Source organism: Pteropus alecto, unplaced genomic scaffold (genome assembly GCF_000325575.1).
Source record: "Pteropus alecto unplaced genomic scaffold, ASM32557v1 scaffold8, whole genome shotgun sequence".
NCBI classification, from domain to species: domain Eukaryota; kingdom Metazoa; phylum Chordata; class Mammalia; order Chiroptera; family Pteropodidae; genus Pteropus; species Pteropus alecto.
Window position 1 is genome coordinate 4485892 of NW_006494609.1, and position 27526 is coordinate 4513417.

Genomic DNA, 27526 nt, shown 5'->3' on the forward strand with positions numbered 1-27526 from the left:
AAATTCCTAGCTTCATCATGGTTCTGAGTGGCAAAGAGGGACTTTGATGTCCCCATGACCTCCAGTCACTGACCTGGCCGTTGACGTGCTGAAAGCTTATCAAGAAGGAACACACACGCCTCCAGATTCTCTTGATGGTAAACTGCAAGTAAACTTCAACTCCAAGTCATATGAAAACAGCCAAGCTTGGAAATGACAGCTGAGTGGTTTCAAGTTAAGCGGCCCAGTAGTTAGGATGGGACAATGGTTTGGCTGCAACAAACTGTAGTGATAGAACATATATTTGTCGTGCTTTGCTTCTGATCTTCTGCTCCAAGGATGAGGATACTCTCCCAAGGGGGAAAGAAAAAAGGAAGAACTGGGTAGAAGAAAACAGACTTCACCCATTACTGAAATATTTCATACCCAAAGCACAACCACCCTGAGAGAAGAACATGGTGGTGGCTCTTCACAGTCACCTGATTAAGGGGCTTTGGTTTGGTCCTGACTCAGAGAGAAATACAACACCACTGAGAGGCCCCCCCACAGCACCTGCACACTCACAGCCAAGCCTGGGCTTGGCCCCAGTGTACATATGAGAAAAGATGACTGCCAGAGCCACCAAGAGGGTGGCAGGCTTGCTGTTGCCAGGTCCACTCACATGGATCACAATGGCTGCATGAGGTCATGGAATGTTGAAGATGAAATGAAAGTGGCTCCTAAGTCACAAAGTTGCAGACAGGTGGGCATCCTTTCGACAAGGCTCCCAAGAATAGAGCTGTACCATTCTCCCTGATCCCAGGAAGTAGCTACCTCTCCCAGACAGAGCTGGGGTCAAATTCATGCATGTCCAATTCCCACCAAAGCCCACTCTCCCCAGGGCTTTCTGGGATGGAAGGGTAACTAGAGGCCTCCCCTGGGATTTGTCTTTATGAGGGCAGAGTGCACAAAGTTTGAGACAGAGGTGAATGGACAGGTGTGCTTCTTAGTGAAACAGCAGAAAGGTGGCAAGAAGCTGGCAGCAGCCCCCAGGAGGGCCTTGGCACCATGGACAATGACGAACCTCTTGAGCCTGAGACAACAGGTGAAAAGGCATCCCATCTCTCACCACTCTGGCCCTATCAGGCCTCCTCAGTATGATACCCAGTGATCACATGAACCCCAAATCCCCTTCCCTCCTCACTCGGGACCCTCTAGACTTGAGATGACATGTTACATTGACTTGGCTTTAGGTCTTGCCAAACAGGGAGTAAGAGAGTTGAATGCAATGTCATGCTGGAACTGGCTACTACCAGCTCTAGTTGACTTTAAAGTTTATTTTTTGAGCTGGTCAGTGTCGCATTGGTGGTTTGAAATCAGCAATGCGTGAACATTTACACCACTGGAATTGGCTAACACTACACATCAGGATTTCTTTTTTTTTCTGGAGAGCAAGTTAAACATTTACCAACATTCCACTGGTTGGATGGAATCCTAAAATTGTTTGACTAATGAAGAAATTAAGACTCAGAAAGTTATCACTTCTTGATGACTAAGCTTTCTGGCTAAGCTGCTATATGTCTTGTAACTGTCAGGCCACTAGCCACTTCCACCACTTATCACACAGACCTTGTCCCACAGACTAGGAAATAAGTGTTGGCACTAGGGTCTATGGACAAGGACTAACAAAAACACGTATCTGTGTGGACTCATTAGGAACCCTACTATCTTAGCACCTGGGTGGTCAAAACTTGGACTTCTGCCACGAGTAGCCCACCTAAAGAGTAGGTTGGCCAAGATCTGACAGCCCACCTGGTGGTACAGCATGGCTTCCTGTTGATATGGGAGGACAAGCTCTGGACCTTTGTGTGTGGCTTTCAGGCACCCACAGCTGGTCCCCGATCAGTGGCCCAGCAGCAGAAAAAAACATGCCTAACAAGTGCAGGGGACTGGTGTGAGGAAAGCTCAGGCAATGAATTTCAACCCCAGGGATTTTGCAAACCCTTCCTCCTTCATGGTCATAAAATAAATGTTAGGCTGGGAGGAGGAAAAGCTGGGTCAAATCCAGTTATTCCTCTCACCTCCTGGGACTGTTACTGTTCCAGTATATTTTACATTTGACCCAAGTTGCCTGCCCTGCCCCTTGTCCTCCCCAGCATCACGTGTGCCTGCCAATGAGGGAGCCTAGGCATTGGCACACATCCTTTCCCCGAAAGAGTAAAGCAGACTCTGAACCCCACCCATGCCAGCAAGAAAGAGAAGAGGGAGCAAGAAACCAACGTCCACAGCAGGCACACGAAGGAGAAGGGCAGAGTAGCGAGTCTGCAGAGGACTGGACGAGGAGTTAGCACAAGACCTCCCGTATGATTTTGCCGGGAGGCAGCAGTGTCAGGGAGGCAGGGCTTGCAGAATGGAGTCCCTTGGCACCTTGAGCCACATGAAGCTGGGGACAAAGGCTGAAGCCAAGACCTGAGATGCAGAGGAGAGGAACAGAGGTAGAGGGAAGCCATAGGTGGCTCTACCTGAAAGGCAGGCAGGCTTCGTTTCCAAAATCAAGGAGATGAGTTTTTCTTCCAGATGAGACTGAAACCCAGCCACTACCACAGAGCAGTGATGAATTGCTCTACTGTGAGGCTGAAGCCCCCTCGGCTGTTGAGAAGGAGAAAGCAGCCCGGGAGAGTTCAGAAACAGACCTCGAGATTGAAGGTGAGATTGAAGGGGTGAGAGGGAAGCTTACCTCCTTCCTCAAGCTGGAGAGATCTGGTTTCCCCAGTTGCCCGTGGCTCTTCCTGACGGGTTGTCCTGCTGGGAGAAGTGGCAGAAACACCTGTGCTCAATTTTGTGCCACATCCTCCTCAAGTCTGGCCTGGTGGCAGCAGCTGCAGCTGCCCCATGCTCACGGCCTGGCTCATGAGCAGAGTGGTCACATCAGCTTGTTGAAAGCTGAACCAGCAAATGAACAGGGATTTCTGGTGTTCTAAATGTTCCTACATGTGGCATCTTACTTCATCTTTGCCATAGTCCCAGGAGGTAGGCATTATCACCCGCCTTGACAGAGGAGGAAGCTGAGGCCTAAAGAGATTGTATAAGTTTCCAAAGGCCCAGGAGAGCTCACCAGTGTTCGCTGATCCCATGTCGCCCAGCTCTGCCAATCCGCCTCCTGTATTCCATATTCCAGGGGCCCCTGGAGTGTCTGTGGCCCATCCTGCATCCCGGTGACTTTCCCCTACTCACGTTAGAGTTCTCATTCCCCTGCTTGAGAGCCACATGGAGGGAGGGGGTGAGGGCTGGCTTAGTCACAGCAAAGACTCACTTACTGCAAATGACGCTTCTGCCCTCTTCTCCCTCCTAGTTTCCCCAAGGAGGACAGTGTCACCAAGAATACTTGTGAAGCAAGGGAAGAACAATGCTGGCCCCACCTGGTGGGCCAGCCTCGAACTTCCCAGGCTGAGGCTAGTCCAGTGCCTCTTCCTCTCCTGCGTTCTGACAGCTGGGTGATAGGCAGTGATCAGAGCCCCTAGAGACGCAGGGGAGACTGTTCTGCCAAATTCAGATGCGAAGTTCCTAGATACTATCAGCTCATAACCTCCCCACCTGTAGTGAACATGCAACTTACCCTCCACACAGACGTCCCTCCTGCCACCCCACCCCCCCCCCGCCCCCACCCCCCCGGGCATCTTGTTGCTCTTATTTTGACTTCTTTTCCACTTCGAGTCGGCTTCTAATGTTGCTTTCAACACAGAATTTTACCTGGTTGGAGCTGGCGACAGGTAGAAACCCTGAATATTTTGTCCCAGACTTCTGCTTCTACTCGATCCCCTCCTCATCCCTCACTCTCTGCAAGGGATAACACTGTTACAAGCTGCCTCTAAAATATAAGCAGAGTGAATACAGCTTAGAAGGGGGTCAGCAGAATCAAAGAGAGCAGAAATAGTGTCAAGGACAAAGCTGGGGGTTACCCAATGTTTGAACTTGACACCAACAACTCTGTGCTGGGACAGAAACTCAGGCTCAGCGGCTCCACTCCAGCTGGTGCCGAGATGCTGGGAATGTGGCAGGAGGGGCTTCCTGGGACCACCTGAGACATAAGCCTGGGAAGGAATAGCACGCGGATGGGGAGGCTGCAAAAGAGGGAGAGAAGAGAGCGGAAGTAGTTCATCCCCCTCAGGCTGTTTCTCCTATACAAACAGGGTTGTCCCTCAGAGGTGACTTCGCACCCCAGGGGACATTTGGCAAACTGGGGTAGAGGGATGCTACTGCCATCTCATGGGTAGAGGCCAGGAATCCTGCTTAATCTCCTAGTCTGCACAGGACAGCCCCTCACAACAGAGAAGTATCCAATCAATAGCGTGAGTTTGAGAAACACTGCTCCATGACTATCACAAAGACAAGACCAATTTGTAACTGTGCCTGCAAAATCAACTGGCTTGTCAAGTTGTCCTATCACCAACAAAGCTCTTATTGTCCACCTCTGAAAGGTTTGGGTGGGTGGGTCGGTCAAAGGCCCTGGGATCTGAAAGAAAAACAGATGCAGGTTTCCACTCCAGCTGACCATGGGAAGCTCTGCCATCGACGGGGCTTGCCTAATGAAGACATGGCTGCGGGGCCACCCAGGATCCAGGCAGACCAACTGCCCACTGCCCATGAGCCAGGCTGGTCTCAAGCCTATGGAACAAAGGCCCCAGGAGGTTGAAATGGAGCAGTGAAGTCCCCAGTTCTGTTAGCTGGCTTTAGCACTGATCAGCTGTGTGTGATTTTGGGCTAGATTTGTCATCAGTAAAATAGGGATGACAGTCCTTTTTGGAGAAAAAACGACAAGCAGGTCTTTGAAAGAGGAAAGCCCACTCGCATGAAGGTCTCTAGTAGATTTGGGGGTCTCTCCATCTTGCTCTAATATGCCATCTTGAGGAGTCCCCTATGTCCTACTTGGGCTTATTAAAGTTGGCACATCTCTAAATCTTTAGCAAGCTTTACTTTGGGCTCTTATTTTAACAGTGGTAGCAAAACTAAAACTGAAATGGAGACTCCCTCAGCCATTACAGATCACCAGCTTTTCGTCTCTTCAGACTCTCAGAGCTGTCCCAAAGTGAGCAGGAGACCTAGGCCTTCACACATCCTTGGTCACTGGACACAGCCAGCCCAGGAGAGTGGGGGTGGAGCACTCTGCTCCTTCTCTGAGGAAAGCATGGGGCCTAAAACCAGGGGTCTTATCTCTTACCCAAAAGGCAAAATCCATGTGAAGCTTTCTGGAGTCAGGGTCTCCTCTCCCACCGCTGGCTGACTTCCCAGTTGGTATTGCCCTCTAGGGCATACACCCACAGGGACAGATCCTCAGAAGCAAATGTAGCCTGGGACGATAAGGCAAAGACAGAAGAGAAACCCCATTTAATCTGTATTTTTTTTCTGCAGATACTGAGAAATTTTTCACCACCGGACAAAAAGAGTTGTACCTGGAGGCCTGCAAACTGGTGGGCGTAGTGCCTGTCTCCTACTTCCTCCGGAACATGGAGGAATCTTATGTGAACCTCAACCACCACGGGCTGGGCCCCAACGGTACCAAGGCTATTGCTATAGCCCTGGTGGTGAGCATGCCAGTGGGAGCACACAGGCCTGGCAGAGATGGGGAGTTGACAGGTGGTGGGCCCAAGCATCAGAGAGACCCCTAGGGACCCTAAATTGTATCCTTTATGCCCACCCTGCCCTACCTAGGCTCTGCTTGACTGCCAGTGGATTTCTCCAGTAGGTCCTGGGAAGGAGGCTGCTAGAGACCTGGGCCTTGGAAGTCTATGCCCTTTCCTATTCAGGAAACAAAGGCACCAGCCTATCAACCCCCCAAGAACTCCCCAAAAGTGTGCTAATGCGAGGGCACCATGCAAAATGTCAGTCTGGGTCTCAATTCCAAAACTCACTCTTGCTATAAATAGGTTCACTACTGAGCCATTCCATTCAATGTCTGCCTTTTGCAATGCTACAATTCTTAAGGATCACACTGTAGAGTGGATCATGTTTTCCCACAGGAATAATGTTCTCTCTCCCTCTCTCTCTTGTCCTGGCATGAGCGAACAAAGATTTGACCTTGAATTCATCATAGCTTGATATAATTATAATTATTATATACAGAACTGACTCTCATCCCAAGAAAAGAGAAAATTTAACAACTGTATGTCAGCACTATGTTGTTTGTTTACTTAGGACAGTGAAAAGAAAGTTTGATTTAAAAAAGAAGTACTCATTTTTGTAAATGTAGCTCATTTAGCACATGCTAATTAAGAAGTTACATAAAATGTGAAATTGTGCTGCTTTCTGGGAGAGGGGAGGAAAGGAAAGGAAGAGCAGAGAAGGAACAAAGCCATCTTGAAGTTTATTGAGCGTTGAAAGACTGATTAATGAAGTGTTAGGAATGCACCATTACCTCCTGAGGTTCATGAAAAAAAAAAAAAGATAATAATGAAATCTTCTCAGGACTTGGGCCACGTGTTTCTTAGTGATATCAGTTTCTGTTTGGGGGCAGTTTTTTCTGCCTTGATTTTCTATATCATTCATTAGACAATCACTGTGACATTCTGGTGGACTGAAGTTTTATTTCTCTTTTGTACTGCTTAACTTTTCACATGTCGTGTTTCTCTGACTTAGATTAAAAGCACTCTGATAGTAGGATCATATTTCACATTTCTTCACATCTATTCCTCATCCACCTGTCTCCATGCTCTTGTACCTGGTGGACTGTGGGTCTAGAAGACCAGTGATATTCTTTGTTCATCTGTTTCCCCAGCAAGCAGCACAGAGAGTGACCGGTAGATACTGGCCCATGTGAGATGAATGTTGATGGACTCGGGGAAGGGGCCACCTGCTGTATCGCACACTATGCTGGTCTGTAGGATGACTCTGGAAGTGGTCATCTCATTCCTAATTCTGGACCCTGCCAAATGACACCTAGACTAAGAGGCCACCTGAGCTATCTTGCTTGCCTCTAGCATGATAGAATTTTGCCCATTCCAGAGATCTGAGGCCAGAAGGCAGGTCTGGCTTCATCTCATGAAGGCCCTGGGTGGACCATCCAGCATTACAATAGCTGGAACTATTACATTTTCCCTTTTCCTGGAACTAGAGCTCCTTAGTGCTTGCTTTACTCACTGCTTGGTGCGCTCTGGAAATGCTCACATTTAAAGATGTGTCTGTTCTCTGTGCCGTTCTGTACTGGGAATGAGGTGGGGAAGGGAAGGATAGAAGTTCTGGGTACAGCTATCCCCAGGTCTTCAGGCTACATTACCAGTCACTTCCTCCCTGTGGGAATGCAGACTAACTTAGATATAGATTATTTTAGTCCCCATGTCTCCAAACAGCCTTGAGGCAACATCCTAACTGAGAGGGTACCAGATAAGCTTGAAGCCTAAATTAGAAGAAAGGATTTTAAGGGAAGCAGGCATAGCAAATGCTTTATGCTTAAAGCCTTGTGCTCAAATACCCTTATTAAATGTATCAAGTTCTCTTTAATCTAGGTCACAGGCCTCTCTCCTCCAGGCTAAATAGTTAAAATCTGTTCTGCTCAACCTGTACCTCTTACTTTTCAGGGCTTTATTTTAATGTCCCCCTTCTAAACTCCCCTGCAGAGCCCCTTTCCATGGAGGTGTCCAGAATAAGCATATTATCCTAGCAATATGCTTATATTTTACATTTATATTTTATATGCATATTTATATGCAATTAATTTAATATAAAATATAAATTATAATTTAATTTATAATTATGAAATATAAAATATAATTAATATTTTAAATTAAAATATAAATTAATATGCATACAAATATGCATATAAAATATAAATGTAAAATATAAGCATGTTGTCCTAGCCATCAGTGGGACTGCTCATCTCCTGCACTCTTCTCCTGTTCCTATCTACTCCAGAACTGCTAGCCTCTGACATGGCTTGAATGTTCAAGAGAGGGGACAGGTTCTGGGCAAGGACAGGAAACTGACTAGGTCACCAACCACCTCTGTCTCTCTCTTCCTCTCCTCGTGGCTGAAGTCCAACACAACTGTGATCACCCTGGAGCTGGCGGACAATTGTATTATGGATGAGGGCGTCCTGAGTCTGGTGGAGATGCTACAAGAGAACTATTACCTCCAGGAGATGGTACTGCCCCCCACTCTGCTCATTCCTACCACCACTCCTGGGGGCTCAGGACCCACTCGAGATAAGCCAGAGGCCCCTGCCTGAGTCCAGGCCGACCTAAAGGCTTTCTGCAATGTATCTAGGGGCACTTCTCCTCTAGAAGGGACTTCTCGGAGGAAGGCCACACACCAGATGCTGGCCAGGGGGACTGTGTTCCCTGTGGCTGTAGGTAACCCTAAGAAATTCTCCTTCTGGACCTCATGAGCTCCTAAATAGATGAACTTACTTCTGTATAGGTCCCTTAAAGTGAAATTAAAATTTAAAAAGATGCAAAAAAATTTCATAAAATATAATGTCCCTGGAGAGAGATGATGGTAATGGTTACATACAATATGAATATACCTGAGACCATTAAACCGTACACTGAAAAATAGTTATGATGGTAAATGTTATGTTATGTCTATAGTTGCCACAATTTAAAAAAACTGAGAAACAATTAAGATAGTAATGGCTGGTTTATATAAATTCCCTCTCACTAGCCTGAAAGGACTATGTCCATTTATATCCCTACTTCTTCCTAACACAGCGATTCATGCTTCATGAATCGACAAATAGAATTTATAATGATGATTTCCTCTAAACTCATTTTCCAATTGTTTTATGCCAAACTCTTAGTTTGTCTTGGCTTAAAAAAAAAAAAAGAAAGAAAAAAGGTCACAATGTGCTTATCTAAAGTGCTAGGGCTAAACTGGGGAAATGCGATGGCCTTGAAGCTGAGACCAGCCTGAGAGCCTCCCAACTAGGCATTGAAAAAGTAGTGTTCCGGTCTCGCTTCTCTCCTGTGCACCACCCTAATCCTTCCCATCCTTTCACCCCAGACCCCCTCTCCCCACCTGGACCCTCCTGCCTCAGTGTAGGCCCCGACTCAGCTGCACTCTGACATCACCTTTGGTGGGATTTGTAAATACATAAGTGTTTCCTTGCCTTTTAGAATATTTCCGACAATGCTCTTGGTTTGGAGGGGGCCAGAATTATCTCAGAGTTTCTCAAGAGAAATACCTCTTCACTTGTGAACCTTCAGCTTTCAGGTGAGCCCATGGGAGAGGAGGGAGAGGACATTGGGAATGAAAAGGAGAGAAGAAGAAAGGGAAGGGCAGAGAGAATCAGGGTCTAACTGAACCAGACCAGGCCCTTCTGATTTCAGAGACCAGAACGCCATGTCTACAGCCTGCTAAATTCTTCCAGTCATCCTTTCCCCTTCTCCATGGCTACACTGGCTTCCAGCTGTCCTGCAAAAGTGACTTCTGAATCACTTTGCAACATTCCTTCCTCTGTTTTAAAGTCTCTTCCTCCAAATATCTCTGCGTGACTCGCTCTCTCTTCATTCATGTCTCTGCTCAAATGTCATCTCCTTAGGGCTGTCATTTTCTCCGACCACCCTGACAAAGCAGCTCTCCATCACCATTACTCTCTATCCTGCTTCTCTTCTTGGTTTTCTTTAATGGTATTTACTACTACCTGACCCTATTATACACTTATTTTTAATTAGTTTGTTATCTGTCTTACGGAAAAAAAGTCACTTGAGAATTGTAGTACCTATAAACCTTCCCTAACTCAGGATTATGGATTGAATTTATACTATCTGCAGGGTCCTGGAATCTCTAAGGCAAGAATAGCACATTTTATAATTAACATGAAAAGTTCTCCTATGCTGGTAATACCTTGTAGCATACAACAGAAATAAACATAAAACCTCTTTGAAGGAATAACCCTTCGACCCAAGCTCCATGCTGGTTGGGATTCCCACAGATAAAGCTCCCCTAAAAATGGGCTCACAATCCAAAATTGCAAAACAAGGAAACAAAAATACCAGGAGAGTTATTGGATATAACAAGTGGTCACATCATGCTCTCAAGAACTTCAGAAAATAGAACTATTAGATATACGCTATATAGTGAGTGACCATATAATTTATACTCTAAACATCATAGGAGTATTATTAATTAACTGAAACTGCAAGCAAACAGATATCTCTTACCCAACTATAAACTATGTTTAATATGATTAAAAAACAAAAATAAAAGCATACAAGTACAAATTACTGTTTTTAAAAGATCGCCCCCCCCAAAGTAGAATGAAATGAAAAATATGTAATAATTGAAATTAAAGACTCAATGGATAAATTCAACAGCAAATTAGATACAGGTGAATAAAATTAGTGACCTGGAAGACAGATAAAAGGATATTTTATCTATCTTTGCAGTATGAAAAAGATATAGAGAACATAAAAAAATAAAACTATATAAAGGAATGAATAGACCCAATATAGCTAACAGGAGTTCCAAAAGGAGAAGTGAACAGATGAGCAACAATGTTTGAACAAATAATAGCTGACATGTTTCTTGAATTGCTGAATTCTAAAATTACTGAATTTTATACATTGGCTGGCTCGTTATGTCATTTTATCACACTAGTACCAGATGCAGCCAAAGAAGTATTTGTGTTTCAGTGGGTGCATTCATTCATTGATTCAGCATGTTATTGTGCACCTGTTATGTGCTAAGCACAGTAGCACTATTTAGGTGCTAGAGATACAAAGGTTATTAAAAGTTCAAAGGAGAAATTTAGGAATAAGTTTCTGTGTCATTTATTTCCCAGAAATCTTTTAGACTGTTTAGCAGGACAAGGGACTAGGGTAAGAAAAGGCAGGCACTCATCTCGGTTGCACCATTTAAGAGGCACCAAAAAGCTCAGCAACTAAGTAAATAATATCTTGATCAACATTTTTTAAAGTCTAAATTAAAGCAAAAAACATCTGGATGAACACAATATCAATACTTTGAATGAAAAACAGGATCCAAAAGGAACAGTTTGGGATGAGATGAGTAAGGCTTAGCCATGCAAGTGCAGGGTCAGATCCTGCCTTTATTTAAAATTTAAAAATTTTGTTCATCATAGATGTTTTTGCATTGACTTTGATTTTTTAAAAAATATTAAAATACTATTCATTGTGATGACTGAGCTTTTCAGCACCCCTGAGAAGGCAAGGGTCTCACTTGTTCCCATCTGGTTCTACCTTGCTACTTAGACTAGATTAGCATTTTATATGTTACCAACTTTAGGCACTAGGCTAAGGGCTGACACTGCCAGTGATGCACAGGGAATGGTGTACCAAATCCTGGGACTCCCTGGACAGTCATGCTACAGAGAGAAGGGGATGGTAAATAGTTGCCTTTTCCCCCCTGTTTTCTTCAATGTCCATAAATTTGCTTTAAGTACTGACTACTTTTTATACATCTGATTGTCCCAAATGAAAGGGACTGGCAGAACTAGGATATGGGAGGGTAAGGGAGCCCTAGTCTGGAGAGCATTGCCAACGCCCACCTTCACCACAGGAAATAACTTCAAGGACGAAGCCGCAGAGCTGTTCTCCCAGGCCCTGTCGGTAAGAGGCAGGGGGTGGGTACACCCGAGCCATGCGGGAGATATCCCTGGAGATCTGGGATATGTGGGGTGGCTTGGGGGTGGCTCTGGGCATAGGGAAATGAGGTTACTTGCACGGTTTAGGGAGCTGGTGAGTGTTTAGACTCTGATGATCCTGGCAAAAGCAAGAGCAAATGGTAGGGTTGTTTTGGATGGCATTAAACTCTCCCAGCTTTCACCAACAGTTAAACAGAAAATGAACAAGAAATTGTCTTCAGTGTAAGAACCCCAGGCCACCCAATTTGGGGTACAGGCGACCCCTCCATCACACTGCCCCAAGATAAGTGAGATGTTTGCAGCCACATGGAAGACCCAAATTACCTCTTTCTCCACTGTTTTGTTTTGTTTTTTCTTTTTTTTTCTCTAGGCCAATTACCGAATTAAGGCAGTGGATCTTAGTCACAACCAATTCTCTGATAAGGGAGGGGAGTACCTGGGACAGATGCTGGGTGAGTCCCCACAAAGCGGGGTGGGCAGCAAAGGAGAGGGACTTGGTAGACAATCATTTGGCGGAGCTGCATCTCCTGTTTTTTAATGTTATTGAGTGTTCTAGTTACAAAAGTGCTATAAACCACACCCGAAATACATCTTCAATGTGGGAAGTAAAACTTGAAAGTGATGAGGATAACATTTAGCGAATAACCTGCTGACCTCAGGGAGGCTAAGTGTTATTAAATATGAGCGATGAGTATAAAATGTAACAAAAATGATTCGTATATTTGACAATAATAGGTTTAAAACTTGTGTATGATAAAAGACATTGTGGGGTAATGTAAAGGACAAGCAATCACTGGGAGTAGATATTTGCAGCATTTATATAATATAAAAGATTAGTGTTCAGATCCTACAGATCAGTTAGACAATGATAAGCATTCCAAGTAAAACAATGGTCAAAGCACATGGACAATGAAAAAAGAAAGCCAAATGCCTAACCTCTTTAGTAATTAGAGAAATGCAATTAATAAAACAACAGAAAGATCACCTTTGTCATCTACCAAAGCTGCAAAATTTTCAAGTCAGAGAGTATCCAGTTCGGTAAACACAAGGGAGAAATAAGAAATAACAACACTCAGAAACTGCTAGGTAAAGGCACTTTGGAGAGCAATTTGGCAGTATTTAGTAAAATTGAAAATGTATATATTCTAGGCTGCAGCAATCTGCTGTACTTATCTCAGAGAAGCTCTCAAACATACACAGAGTGCTATCTGAGGAGGATCACTGCAAAATTGTTATAAAAGAAAAAAATAAAAATAACCTAAATATTATTTAGGGGAAGGCACTGTTAGTTTCTTCCAAAAAGAAACAGCCATGCTAGGTTCTGGAAGCTCAGCATTCCAGGCAAAAAGAACAGGCATATTTGGGGAACATGAGGGGCCAGGGAGGCTGGAGCAGAGTGGGCAGGACAGGAGAATGGAAGGATAAGTGGTCATCAAGGTGGCCTGTTGCCACTCAGGTCAGTCTTTGTGGGCTTGGATATGCACCAAGTCTGGAGTTTATTCTACGTGTGATGAGAAGTCATTGAAGGATGCGGGAGTGGGGAGTGACGTGGTCTGATTTGCACTTTAAGAACTGCTGTATAAAGAATACAACTGAGAGCTAGAATGGAAGAAGGGAGGCAAATTAGGATGCTGGTATGGTGGTCTAGGCAAGACAGGAAAATAGCTTGGACTAAAGGAGCAGGTGGTGATAGAACAGAGTGGATGGGTTCAGAGTATATTTTGAAAATAAAGCCAAAAGGACTTGCTGACGTGAAGAATGAGGGAAAGGGAGAGATGAAGATAGACCAATGGTTATTTTTCTCAGCAACTGGTCGTGTCCCTAAAACTCTCTGGATAGAAATTCTGGAGCTACCACTGCTCCCAAACGTCCCTGTGAAAAAAGACAGGGACATGGGGCATTACATCACATGTAATGCCTGGATATGCTTGGTGCATATCCAAGCATTACATGTGATGTAATGCGCCATGCCCATCACAGCCTCTCTCTGTAAATACAACCCCTGTTTCCCATGCTATCTGCATCTACTTTAATGGCTGCAAAATAGTCCACCAAATGGATGTCTTTCCCCCTCCCCAGCACTTATACAAGCCTTACTTGTATAAGTGCTGCCATGGCAAGCATCTACAAGTGTGTAGCTCTTCTCACATCCTGTCTCCTCAGGAAGATTCTCAGAGGCGACACTGCTGTGTGATGGGTTATACCGATTTTAATGGGAAAATATTTCTGACCAGATGATATTTGCCAAATAGATTGCATAAATTTGCTTACCACCTGCAGCGTATGAGTATAGTTATTCTGCTTCATCACTGCCAGCATTGGGAATCATCTTATGATTTTGTGTTTAAGTGGATAACTAAAAAAAAAAAAAAAAGTTACCTTGGTGTTTTACTTGGTGTGCTCTCTGAGCGATCCTTACCCCCAATGGCATGGCTACCTGCCAACTCCGAGAGTGAGTTCTCTGGGATGTGGGGGATGCGAAGTTGACTCCCTCTCTCCTCCAGCCCTCAATGTAGGGCTCCTGTCGCTGAATCTGAGCTGGAATCACTTCTGCACACGGGGAGCTGTGGCTTTGTGCAGTGGCCTCCGGGTAAGGCGCTCCCTGGGAGTGGTGTGTTGAGCCCAGGTGAGAACAGCCAGGGCCTCTGGTTCCACCATCTCAAACCTCTTCCTGATGGTGACCCCTGACGGCAGTGGTGGGGGGGTGCTGTGCTCTTATCAAGGGCTCTTCACATTGTTGGCCTCCTTCCCACAATTTCTGGATGTATGTATTCTTTAGTATAAATTCTACCTGGGCCTAAGTGGCATCTTTGGGGGTACTTCGAGAGAGCATTTTAATTATGGGGTATGGAAAGCCAAGAATCCAAAAAGGATGAGTCTCAAGAGAACTTGAAATTCTGAGCTCAGCTGGGAGGGATCTGGAAAGATCTGGCAGAGATCTCTTTCTCCTGGGGACCACTGAGCTCCTAGTCTGAATGCCAGCAGGGGTTAGAAATTGGGGCGCGTTTGGCTGGAGCTGTCACATGCAACCTTCTCCCCTCTCCCTGGAGACTAATGTGACCCTGAAGACACTGGATCTCTCCATGAACGGCTTTGGGAACGAGGGCGCTGCTGCCCTAGGAGACGTCCTCAGACTCAATAGCTTTCTGGCCCATCTAGATGTTAGCAGCAACAACATCGGCAGCGAAGGGATCTCCAAAATCAGCAAAGGACTGGAGGTTAATGAGAGCCTCAAAGTTCTGAAGGTAAAGCCTAGCTGGGAATGGGCCGTTTCATGTGCACGTGTGTGTGTGTGTGTGTGTGTGTGTGTGTGCATCCATGTGTGTGTGTGTGCGTGTCCATGTGTGTTAGGATGGGGGCAGTAGGATGATGGGGCTGGATATTGCTGAAGAGAATCACTGGGAAAATCTACTTTGTCTTTCGCACGTGCATGTATTCCGGCTCTCAGCTGTGAAACCAACGACTCCCTCTGCTCTCACCTGGTGCACGTGTGGTAGTCATCTCCTGACTGGTCTTCCTTCCAATTGGGTCTCCTTCAGGCCCTTGAGCATAAATCTGACTTCTGCCCGCAACCTCCTGTCTACTTTCCCTCAGCTTAGATCCCCCGTAGCCTCCTGCTGCTCCAATCCATTACTCTCATTCCTGTGCACTTCTCCGACCTCAGTTTACCCCATGCTTCCACTTGCTCCCACCCAAGGCCTCAGGGTCTCTGTTCTTCTCCTTCCTCCTGCCAGGGCCTTGCTCACACTGCATCCTGGGCCTGCAGTGCTACCTCCCCCGCTGCTCTCCTCCGCTTGCCGAAATTATTTCCTGCCTCGGAGCATAGCTCAAGCAGCAATTCCTCGGGGAACTCTGCCAAAGCCTCAGAACCCTGTTCACTCCTTCATGCAGAACTTGCCAGAGTTTCTCATCCGAATGACTATCTGTCCCCAACTAGTGTGAGAGCTTCATGAGAAAAAAGACTATTTTTGTGTTACCCATCGTTATAGCCCTCGTACCTAGCATAGTGCTGGGTGTGTAGTAGATGCCCAATGAATATTTATTAAACAAGTGAATGAATACATATTTCATTTTAAATTAATTTGCTTATGAGTGCTAATTCATGACATAGAAGCTTCTGGGCAGTTGGAAAACACGTGAAAGGTGAGGCTCCCTCCCTGGGGCTCCTGCCATGGGCCAGGTCTGTATCAGACGATCGCCTCCTTACTCACAGCCCAGCCCGCCAAAGAGGGCTCATTAGATCCACTCGCCAGATGAGAACACCGAGGCTACGTGACCTGCTCGGGCCACACAGCTAACGGGAGGCAGAGGAGAGTCAGCTCCACCTCCCTGGCTTTCCACTGCAACTCCAACTTCTGCAAGATGCGGGGACCCCAGATGTGGGGGTTCTGGTGGAAGAAGAATGGCAGTTAGGAATCAGTGCAAGTGAGCTGGCATCCGAGAGGACAACCACCTTAGAACTGCTAAGGTGACAAGAGGAAGCCATATTCTGATGTGTGGAGGGAACAAGGTGACTGCAGACCAGACCAGAGAGCCATCTAGTGACTGGGAGAGCCGAGAGGCTGGCCTGGCTGGAGTGGGACCAGGTGGAACTCAGAGAAGAGAAACAGATCTGACCTGCAAATGACTCAGCCCCAGTGGCCAATGAAGTCAAGGAAAGTTCAGCGAACCTGAATTTTAAAAGACTAAAAAGTTGCCTCAACAAAATGGCAGCAAGGGTTGTTCTTTTAGGATATTGGCGAATTTAACATTTTTTCTACAGTAACCAAGTATAATAAATATATTTTCATTTTTTAAAATGTTTAAAAGTGAGAAATAAAAAAGCTTAAACTGTAACTCTCAGTTTGGTCACAGGTGAAGACCACAATTTTGCCACTGGTGTTATCACTGTCTACATCCAGCCCCAGCCTTCTTTTCCCTAATTTTGAGAAAAGAATTCTCCCTGGGAAGTGAGTCGAGCCCTACCAGGGCAGGGCTCAAGTATCTCTTTTCTCCTTGGAATGCATCAGAGCCTGGGAAACAGCTGACACATAGCACACAGTAAAAGCTTCAGCCTGCCTCATCATGAAACCATCCAGCTGAAAGCCTTCAACAATGATAGCTAACATCTGTTCGCTGCTTGCTAGATATCAAAAATTCTTTTGAATGCTTTGTTTGAATTGACTTGTTGAATCCTCAGAGCAGCCCTGGGTGATGGGTACAGAGTTGTCAGGGAATTAACTCAAGATCAGAAAGCTAGTAAGCAGAGCCACTAGCTCTGCTCCGCGTTCCCAGCCGTTAGCCTCTACGCCATATTTCAATGGCTCCCAGCACCAGTGGGACAACACCCTGAGAACTTAGCTAAGCCCACAAGGCCCTGTGTGATCTGGCCAGCTCTGTGACCTTGTTCTCTCTGTTCTTGCTCACAAAATATTCACTTCTGCTCCTTGGCACTTCTTTGCTGCATCTTATTCCCGCCTCTGGTCCTGCCTCCCCTTCTTCATACCTCCCTAATCCCCATTCATCCTGCAAAGTTTTGCTCAAGTGTCCCCTCCCCTCTACTGGATGCCCCTTTCCTTGGTCCTGCAGTATCAATCTGTACCTCTATCACTGCTATCATCACACTTCTGATGCCATTTGATTGTTTGCTTATGTCCCCTTCTAGAGCATAAGCCACCTGAGGGCAGAGACCTTGTCATGTCTGCCTGTATATTTCTCAGTGCTTACACCAGCAAGTGGCACATGGCAGGCCCCCAATAAGTTTTAGATGGACGGACGGACGGACGGACGGATGGATGGATGGTTAGATGGACGGACAGACGGATGGATGGATGGATGGATGGATGGTTGGTTGAATGGATGGATGGATGGTTGGTTGAATGGATGGATGAGCAGTGAGATGGGCAGATGGACAGATGATTGGACAAACAGACAGACAGGAAGACAGGTGCTTATGGAGAAGTCTGGGTAGAAGACAGTGATTGTGATTTGATGGGAATAAATGGAAGCGGTGCTCTCCTGTCCCCATCTCAGCCATCTCTCGTCTCTCCCCTCCTCCCACAGCTTTTCCTGAACCCTATAAATATGGATGGTGCTGTTTTACTAATCCTGTCCATCAAGAAGAACCCCAAATCCAAGATGGAAAATCTGGACATTTCCGTGAGTAATCGAATTAGGTAGTTACTTGCACCAGGGAGCAAGCCAGTTCCCATGACACTCTGTGTCAGCAGTCACCAACAGCTCCCTCCCTCATGGGCCCTCATATGTAGGCCCCATGAAAAGGTCACTCTTTGGAGTGCAACTCTGCCCTCTCCAGGGATCCTTTCAATAGGAGTAGCCATTCAGTCAATAACATCTCAAGGTGAAATCGTTTCCAGGTCCTGGGAACCCAAGACCTGTGCACGTGAGAGTAAGCCTGAGAGTAGAGATACAGAAACCCCAGAAACAGGGGCAGGAGGACCCCAAAAGAGGTTTACTGTTAGCTTTGTTGACAGATGGCCCAGGATCCCAGAATGGTTAGAATTATAGCATTTTTAGAACCTGAGTAATAAAACATGGATAAACTTTTATTTTCTTTTCATAATTTGGCCTACTCGGAGTAGTATTTGAGGGTAAAAATCCCCTGGTAGACAAGAAAAGCCTGAAGAAGCGATTTCACTCTGCCAGGTCCTCTTGCCTGAATCTTTCTAAAGGTGGTAGCTGATAATAACTCTATCCTATTTTTGTCTACCATTTTATGCTCTTTTTTTCCTCCCCAAAAGTGATTTTATCTATGTCAGCTCATTTGATCCTCTCTACTCTGGGAGGTAGAGTGTATTCGTGTCCCAGGGCTGCTGTATCAAAGTACCACAAACTGGGTGTCTTAAACAATAGAAATTTATTATCTCACAGTTCTAGAATCTAGAAGTCCAAGATCAAGGTGTCGGCAGGGTTGGTTCCTTCTGAGGGCTGTGAGGGAGAATCTGTTCTATGCCTCTCTCCTAATGTCTGGTGTTTGTTGGCAATGGTTAGTGTTCCTTGGCTAGTAGGTACATCACCCACACAATCTCTGCCTTCAATGTCACGTGCCAGTCTCCTGTGTGATGTCTCTTTGTATCCAATCATACTGGATTAGGACCCACCCTAACGACCCCATCTCAACTCGAACATCTGCAAAGATCCTATTTCAACATAAGATCACATTCACTGGTTCTGAGAGTTGGCACTTCAATATCTTTCGTGGTGGAGACACAATTCAATCCATAACAAGAAATTTTCTTCGTTTTCCCATTTTATATGTAAGGAAACTGAAACAGAGAGGTTAGGTCACTTGCCCAGGACCACACAGCAAGTGAGCAACACAGCAAGGAGTAAAACCCAGGGTTTCTGCCTCCTACTCTAGAGTTCTAAAAAGGTACAGTGTTAAAGTCCTTGAACATTTTTTAAGTGCCGCACAAATACGATGATTTGCTAAGACCTTAATGCCTTGCAATTATATCAGTGATGATATTTTGAATATTTAAGCCCAAGCTCCTTGGAACTGAATAATAAGTAAAGTTTGGACATGTTGCCGCTGACTATAAACACATACCCGCTTTCTTTTCACTTCGTTCCCTCACTCCTTCTCCCCTGCCCCAGGCTCCTTCTTGTGCTCACGGGTCTTTCTTCTTGGAGGCCCTCTCTCTACCCTCATCCTACAGCTCTGACCTTGCACCCTACAATGCTGCCTTAGCCCCCGACATGCCCTGCCTCTGAATCCCAGCCACAGATTTTGTGGTCATTTGGTCGCCCCCACTCCTGCAGAGCTGGTTGTAAGGTATGGATCCAGGCACTGCCTTGGTGTGTCAGGAATGTTAGAAACGGTGTAGTTTAGACCCCAGATGGCATATAAACCCACGAGTTGGGATCACAGTGCCATTTAACAAGCCTACCAGAACAAATAGGTCTGAATTAGCCTTTTTCTTCCCTTTCGTCAACTATGCTCTTGTAACTCTAAACTGTGTTAGAATTCCTTCATTGTAGATGCTTCTAGAAATTTCTCTGGAATATCTACAAAGGGAAGGGGGTAAGCCTTTAGCCCTTAAGCATGGGTTTACTTCTTTGAAAGGCAAAAGATACTCAGGACCACACCTAAGGAATGAAGCAGGTTGATAAAATCTGTGGAAGCCAGGTTTGAGCAAATGCTATTTCACGTAACACGTTTTCTCCTGCGGCCTATTGACCCAGCTCCGAGGGCCCCTCAATACGGGGAGTTCCCAATGCGTTTTGAGCCGTGACTGGATGGTTGGAATGATAGAGCCTCTTCCAGGGCGCCTGCTCTGAAGACCAACACTGGTGTAGAAATGGACATTTCACAGCATTGGTTTCGGGCTCATCTCTCAACCCCATAGCTGCGTCTCATCTGTCATACACAGACACTTATGCTCGCCATCTGAGAGCAGAGCTGAAGTGACAGTATGTGACAAGCCCCCAGCACTCAGCTAGAGCATCTGATCAATCATGTGGGAGACTTACAAGTCAAACCACAACCTCTAAAGGAAGGGAACTATACCAGGCTAGGAGCAGCACTGTAGAACAAACTGGAAAAAATTAAACGCTCTGGCTTGGCCTTGGGTGGGCCACTGGCCTGGGTAGAGAGATGGCATGATGGTGATGCCTTCTCCATGCTGGGTCCCCTCTCTCCCTGCCTCAGAATGTGCTGGTGTCCGAGCAGTTTGTGAAAATATTAGATGGGGTATATGCCATCCACCCACAACTGGATGTGATATACAAGGCAGTACAAGGCCTCTCTGTCAAGAAAACCATCTTCCAGTGCACAAACGCCATAAAACTGATCCAGGTAAGCCCCTGATTTCCTCTCGGAGTCCCCGTGGACACCTGGAGAAAGCTGTTCTTTGACTCCCAATCACTACCCAGAGCCCCCAACCCCCACCTCAAAGTGTCTATACAACCCTCTCTGACAAAGAATGTCTCAAACATGGAATGTCCCCTATGAACTTCGGATCCCTCAGTAGTGCTTCCTGACGCTCACAGGAAAGGGACAGCTGAGAACCAGCTGAAGGGAAAGGGGCTTGGAATAGGATGGTTTCTATCAGCCAGGCTTGTCCCCTCACTATTGTAGGACCGAAGGCAAGTCACTGAAGTTTTCTGTGCCTCAGTCTCTTCACCTGTAAAATAGGCATAATAATAGTACCCACCCCAGGCGGGCTGCTGTGAAAATGAAATTCTATAATATGCATGAAGTGCTTGGAACAATGTCTGGCTTCTAATAACCACCCAACAAATGTGGGCTCTTTCCAATAACTAGTAAGGATGCCAAGACACCCCTATGGTCAGGACAGCTATTTGACGGCTTCAGCTAAAGAGAGAACCTCAAGTCTTTTCTATCTAGTGATAACCTGGCTCAAGTCTTAGATTATCTCTGGCAATCACAGGAGGCAGATGTAACAGTGAAAATAAAAAATCAGAGACTATTGGAGCTGGAAGGGATATTAGAGTTATCACCAGCCCCAGGCCTGGTGTTTCCACCATTGGCTGTCACCCCGAGGTGGAGGCGATGGCCCTGCTGCTGGATGCAGACCTGTTGCTACCTGGGGAAGCAAGAACGGGGACGATGACGTGCAAAGGTGGGTTCTGCAGGGTGCGTGACCTGGGACTGCTTCCTGCCCCCGCTTGGTCTGCTTTGTGCCTTAGCTTCCGGGACTAAATACAAGAGCTCTTGCATGAAAATTACTTTTGCGTGAAAAGTTCTAGAAGGTAAAGGGGTATCGAGTATCTTCAGATGTCCTTGGGTGGAACCAAGGGGGAATCTGTTTTGCAAGGGAAGTAAGATACTCCAGTGAACAGGAATTGAGTTATCTGATGCAAAGTGGGAGGCCTGTCCTTTGTTTAAAACAGCACAGAGAAGGGATATCTGAGTAGAGACCAAACCGGACACGCTATGTGAAACACAGTCCTTTCCTTCAGGCGACCAACATTCTGGTTGGGAAGACGAGACAGATACAGTAACTTCTAATAGAAAGTGTCATATGATAAATAATAAATAAGTGATTAAGGCAGCACATATAATCAGAATCTAAAGTGGAGGTCAAGTAGGATTGGGCAAACAGAAAAGGATGCTTCCCAGCCTAAATGCCCAACAATAGATGATCAGATAAAGAAGATATGGTACATAAATACTATGGAATACTACTCAGCCATAAAAAAGAATGAAAATTTACCATTTGCAACAATATAGATGGACCTAGAGGGTATTATGCTAAGTGAAATAAGTCAGGCAGAGAAAGACAAATACCATATGATCTCACTTATATGTGAAGTCTAAAGAACAATATAAATAAACAAATGAAACAGAAAGAGACTCATAGACACAGAGAACAAATTGATGGTTGCCAGATGGGAGAGTAGTCGGGGGGCTGGGTGAAAAGTGGAAGGGAGTAAGAAGTACGATTGGTAGTTAAAAAATAGTCCCAGGAATGTAAAGTACAGCATAAAGAATACAGTCAATAATATTATAGTAACTAGGTATAGTGCCAGGTGGGTACTAGACTTATAGAGATATCTCTGTGTAAATTATATGACTATCTAACCACTATCCTGAAAACCTAAAACTAATATAAAATAAAAGTGAATGTCAACTGTAATTGAAAAAAAAAAATTAAAATAAAAGGATTCTTCCTGGAAGAAATGGGGTTGGGGAAGGGCCTTGAAGAGCAGGAAGGAGTCAGGTGAGCAGTGGCCAAGGGAACAGTTCTGAGAGGAGGAGCCCCACCAGCAAAGGCACAGAGGTGGAGCCACACGCAGGTTGTTGTGGGGAGAGGAACAGGACCCTGTGGCTCCACCAGAAGAACTGTGTGGCTCCAGGCTCACGGGGAAGCCTGGAATCAAACCGGAAAGGGAGGCTGGGCTGAGTGTGGCATACCCCAGATTTTAGGCTCAGAGGCGAGTTTGATTCTGTAGGGAGGAGGAAGCCAGCCAGAGTTGAGCCGTGGGCGTGATGTGAATTCAGCAGGGATGAAGCATTAGAAAAGGAAATGAACTGAAGAGGGGGAAATGAATGAGGACACTACCATAGCATTCTAGATATGGGATGACAACATGGCTGAGGATGACAATGGAGGCGGAGGGACAGATGCAGGAGATATCGCTATGGGGCATCTCCGGTGCTCGGGTATGGTTGGTCGTGTGGTGCGTGCGTGCGTGTGTGTGTGTGTGTGTCTGTGTGTGTGTGTGTGTGTGTGTGTACGCGTGCACGTGCCTGTTGGGAGGAAGAGGTCTATGGTGATAGGACAGAGCCGAAGATAACCCCAAATTTTCAAGCCCAATAAACTAACAGGAGAACGTACCCTTGCCAGATGTAGGGAAGTCCTGTGCGGAAAAGGGGCCGTCCCCGGGCCCTCCCTCCCTCTCTAGCCCCAGCCCTCCCCATTCCACCCCTTTCTTCTCCACTTTTTGTCCCCACCGAATTTCTCCCCATTCTTTTTTGCATCGGTTCTCTTAACTCCAAGCCTGGGCACATGCGCATCTGTCCGCCTGGAACGCCCTTCCCCCTGCCCTTTGTCTCGCTCATTCCTACTCATTCTCCAGGTCTCTACCAAAGTGTCGCAGCCTTGGGCAACCCTTCGCAGACTCCCTAGTCAAGAGTAAATAAACGCCCTTGCCTTGGCCCTTGCAGCCTTCCCCTTTACCCTTCCGCCGCAGCTGTGAATCCTCCAGGACAGAAGCTGCATCGGATCTTATCGATAGCACCTATCAAAGTAACAGGCCCTTGTTAAGGTCAAGGTTCTTAGTTGCTGCCCACGGAATCCATTCTAACTAGGTTCAGCAAGGAGGGATGTATTACCAGAGATAGACCACAGAAACATTGAGAGGGTCGAAGAAACAGACTCTGGTTTGAGATTCCAGAAATGGTTTCCCAAACATCTTGACTGGGTGGCCAGGATAGCTGCTGCTTCTGCCGCAATCAGGAACCTGCCCAACCAGGAATCGCCCCTGAATCAGAAAGCGGCCCCCACACCTGCCCACAGCCTGCTCTCTGCAAATCAGACCTCCCGCACATAGGTCTCACCCAAGTGCTTGGCGAAGCCCATCCCATCCCGACTCAGCTGCAAGTGGGCTTGGGGAATGCCAGCTTTTAGCTCTATAGAGAGACATACTATGAAGGAACTGGAGTGGACGTCAAGGGCTCACCTTGGTATTTGCCACAAATGTAGCAAATTTGCAGAATTGATATTCACTTTGCTGTTTGCAGAATTGATATTCACTTTGGATGTGTTGGATTAAGGTGCCAGTGGGGTGTCACCATGGATGTGGGAGCAGCTGCTGAGGATGCAAAACTGGAAATGTGGGATTGGGAGTCACCCCAGGGAGGAGGGCAGCGGTGAGGAGGGCAGGGATGAGGGCAGCGGGGAGGCAGTGCACACCAGAGAGGGAAGTGTGGGGAAAGGAGAGCAGAGGCCAAGGACTGACCCCTGAGAAACTTCTCCAGGAGCGGGATGTCTGTAGGAATGTGGATCAATACAGCTGGGCCTTGCCTGGGGCCTTTTGAGAGTGGGAGGGGAAGAGAATCAAAAGAAAAAAATACCAAGAAAAGGATCCCAAAAGGATATTTTAATGATATTGAAATATCATTATATCATTGTACTAATATATCAATATCAATATATTAGTACAGTGCATTTCATAAAACATGTACAGTAAAAAGATGATTTATGGATGAGTAGATAGATAGACAGACAGATAGGCAGATAGACAGATGAAAGAATACACATCTGGATGGTGGGATTAGATTTATGGGTTATTTTTTATTTTCTTCTTTCTACTAATCTAAAATTACCTTACAATATGAGTAGGTAATATTTTTGAAATGAAAACAATGAAATATTATTTTTAAAATACTCTAGCACAGTACATCTCCGTATAAGCCTTTGCACGAAATGATGAGTGCTGTGCATTCTGAGAGCCGGCCCTGCGGGTCGCACGACATGGCTGTGGTTCGGTCTTCTGGGCTCTGAGCTGACAACAGCCCACCCACCATCCACAGTGCACCACCTACACTGGTCTTAGCAGAAGCAATTTCAAGACTAAATAATACTTGTCAATACGGTGACCCTCCCTACTCCCTCGATGCTGTGGGACCGTCACAGCATCGACACCAGTCTTTCCACCTTTGGAACCGCATGGAGATCCTGCTCAGTGGGCTGGGGCCTCCTGGAAACTGGGCAAATGCACAAGAACCCGCGTGGCGTGCGGTTTGCCGTGCCTCAGTTTGTCCGTGCAGGGCTCCTGATCTTACGCGGCTCTAACATCCGGGAGACTCAAGTTCCTGGGTCTGCCTTCTCACACTCCTGCTCTGCCCGCTAGGTCTGCAGCTGGGCCACCCTGTGATGGGAGGGGAGCGAGAGTTGTTATAGATGTTAAATGCTCAAGTGTTTGCTCCTGGTGTCTCCTGCCTCTCTCAGAACTATGCAGACCAGCACAAAATCACGATCTTGGACTTCTTCAAGAGCTTGAACCCTAACAGAATGATCACGATGCCTGTGGGTGAGTTCCGGAAAGCCATGTTAAAGGTACGTTAAAGGCACTGTGTGTGTGCATGTGTGTGTATGCGTGTGTGTGTGTGTGTGCCTGGAGAGTGGGTAAGCAGAGAGCTCCATTAACTTCACATGTTCTATCCACCTCCTCAGCAAAACAAGGTCCCCATAAACCGGTACCAACTCAGGGATCTGATAAAGCGGATGTATGAGAAGAAGACAGGCATGGTGAACTTCAGGTCAGTGGCTGGCCCCCATACAGCTTCTGTTCCAGGAAGGTCCTCAGTTCTCCATAAGTCACCCCGGATGGATTGGCCTGAGCTCCGGGGACAACCCTGTCCGCATTTTATTAGGTCTGACCTCCCCCACCTCGCCTACCCTGCACAGCGGGCCGCCTTCACCCTGGGCCCCAAGCCTGGCCCCACTGTTTACCTTCTTCTCATCTTCCATTGGCTCAGCCATGCTTCAGTCTCGACCACATGCTGCAGGCTTTAGGGCCAGTCTCTGAGGACACAGTGTTCACAGCCAATAGGAAGTGACACGAGGGAGCAAATGATTAGATCCCAACATATGAGAGAGGCATGGCCGTATGCAGGACTCCCAGTCTCCAAGTCTTTAGAATAGGGTGATAACCACAGCACCCGAAAGGGTTCTGTGAGGATCAAATGGGGACAGTGCATGTAAGGGGCTGGCACATGTCATCCAGCAAAGGCCTTTCCCTCATGTAGGCTCAGGCTTGCATACCCTCCACCCCTTGCCTCTGTCCTTAACTTTCCCATCTGCCTCCTGGAAGTGCTTATTCCTCGGGACACTTGTGGGAAGTGCCCAAGGCAGAGCTCAAGAGATCAGTTTCCAAGTCCTGCAACTCCCCGGACCCAATTTTGCAGACAAGGTCACATGACCATCGAGAGGCAGTCCTGAGGTCTGTGCCTCTGAGTTTCGAGAACTGAGTGAGGGGCTCTCATGGGCCCTGAGATGACACCCTACAGCTCTATTAGTTCTGACTGAAGAAGCAGAGTTGTAATTTTTATTGTTGCATGAATTTTTTATTTTCAGTTTTTGGACCAAATATCTACTGTAAAAATTCTAAATCCATAGAAGTATAGCAAGGAGAAAATGGAGGTCTTCTTTCGTCTCACCCCACTCCCACGTTTCACTCTGCCTTCCGCGGTGCCCTCATGATATTTCCGTATCTTTCCATACCTTTCCCCATGTACTCGCAATCAATTTGTGTGTGTGTGTCTGTGTGTGTGATAAAATGGTTAAAAGCATGAGCTATAGGGCTAAACCACCTGGGTTCCAATCCCAGCTCCACTCCTGCGGAACCTTGGGCAATTTACCTGATCCTCCCGTGCCTCAGTTTCCCCATCATTTAACAGTCTTTGAGGATTAAATGAATTAATGCCTATGAAGCAGTTAGAACATTACCTGGCACATGGTAGACTCGGAGTACGCATGTGTCTTATTATACGTTATATTACACACACACACAGTTTCTTATCATCCATAGAATCATACAATCGCATTCCTCTGAACGTGCTTTGCCTTACAGTATGTCTGGGGATCAATCTTTCCATATCACCACATTTAGAGCCATCTCAGTCTTTTTAGCTACCACATGGTATATCATAGTATAGAAGTCTTGTAATTTAATCTCTTCTTTATGGACATTTACTTCCAATGTTTTGCTACTAAAAATCCTACTGCCACCAACATCCTTTTGTATACAGTGCTTGCTCATGCATGTTTAACATGGGCTTGGTGGAGCGGGCCCAGTGCAATCGTTGGGCCGAAGAGTGTGCACATTCTAAGTTTAAATTACTGCCAAACCCTTGCCGACAACATAAACCAGCTCTCTCCACTCCACCCTCATGCCAACGCCAAACCTTATTCACATTCAATGCTCTACCAAGCTGAGAGATGGGTTTACAAATGGCCTCGCTTGAAGTTGAGCCTGTCAAAACATTCTCATCAATCAGCCATGAGGCTGCATTGGTGCTCAGCCTTATCCCCTTACCTTTCAAACCAGCTTACTGTAAATGGTGAAGCCATAGCAACAAGTCTGGCCTGGAAAGAAGTCTCTGTGACAGAGAAGTCCTGGCAAGTCGGATGGTGACAGAGAGGAGGCAGAGAGCTGGCTGAAACCTCAGTGGACAAACACCAAGGCCAAGACTGTGAGCAAGCCAATAAAGTCTGGCTTGGTCTTGGCATCTCTGGGCTGCTGCAGGTGTGCCCTTCGCCAGAGGAGCACCCTCTGGTTTTAGCAACTACCAGGGAGCACATCCTTGGAGGCCTCTTTAACAGCCATGAAGACAAATTGGGAATGCAACGGGGTTGCTAGGTGGCAGGAAAAGAGCAGTGGGAAGGAGGTCAGTGCACAAAGCGATCATCATAGTAATTGTAAACTGTCAAGGGGAGAGATTTCTGAGATGCGGAGGCAGTGGCAGAGGGAACAGATGCTCAGGAAATGAGGGTAGGGGCCTTT

The 27526-nt window shown here is 46.4% G+C and overlaps 1 protein-coding gene across 1 annotated transcript; it reads left to right on the forward strand.

The window, feature by feature from the left end:
- The first annotated feature begins 821 nt into the window (after window positions 1-821).
- LRRC74A (leucine rich repeat containing 74A) lies at window positions 822-27157 on the forward strand. Its single transcript, XM_025042112.1, is given in 15 exon segments — window positions 822-904; window positions 2519-2664; window positions 5368-5540; window positions 7985-8092; window positions 9063-9159; window positions 11467-11516; window positions 11922-12003; window positions 14056-14141; window positions 14602-14796; window positions 17594-17689; window positions 20202-20348; window positions 24970-25077; window positions 25195-25280; window positions 26535-26592; window positions 27071-27157. Coding segments are annotated over 15 exon segments (1602 nt in total).
- The last annotated feature ends 369 nt before the right edge of the window (window positions 27158-27526 follow it).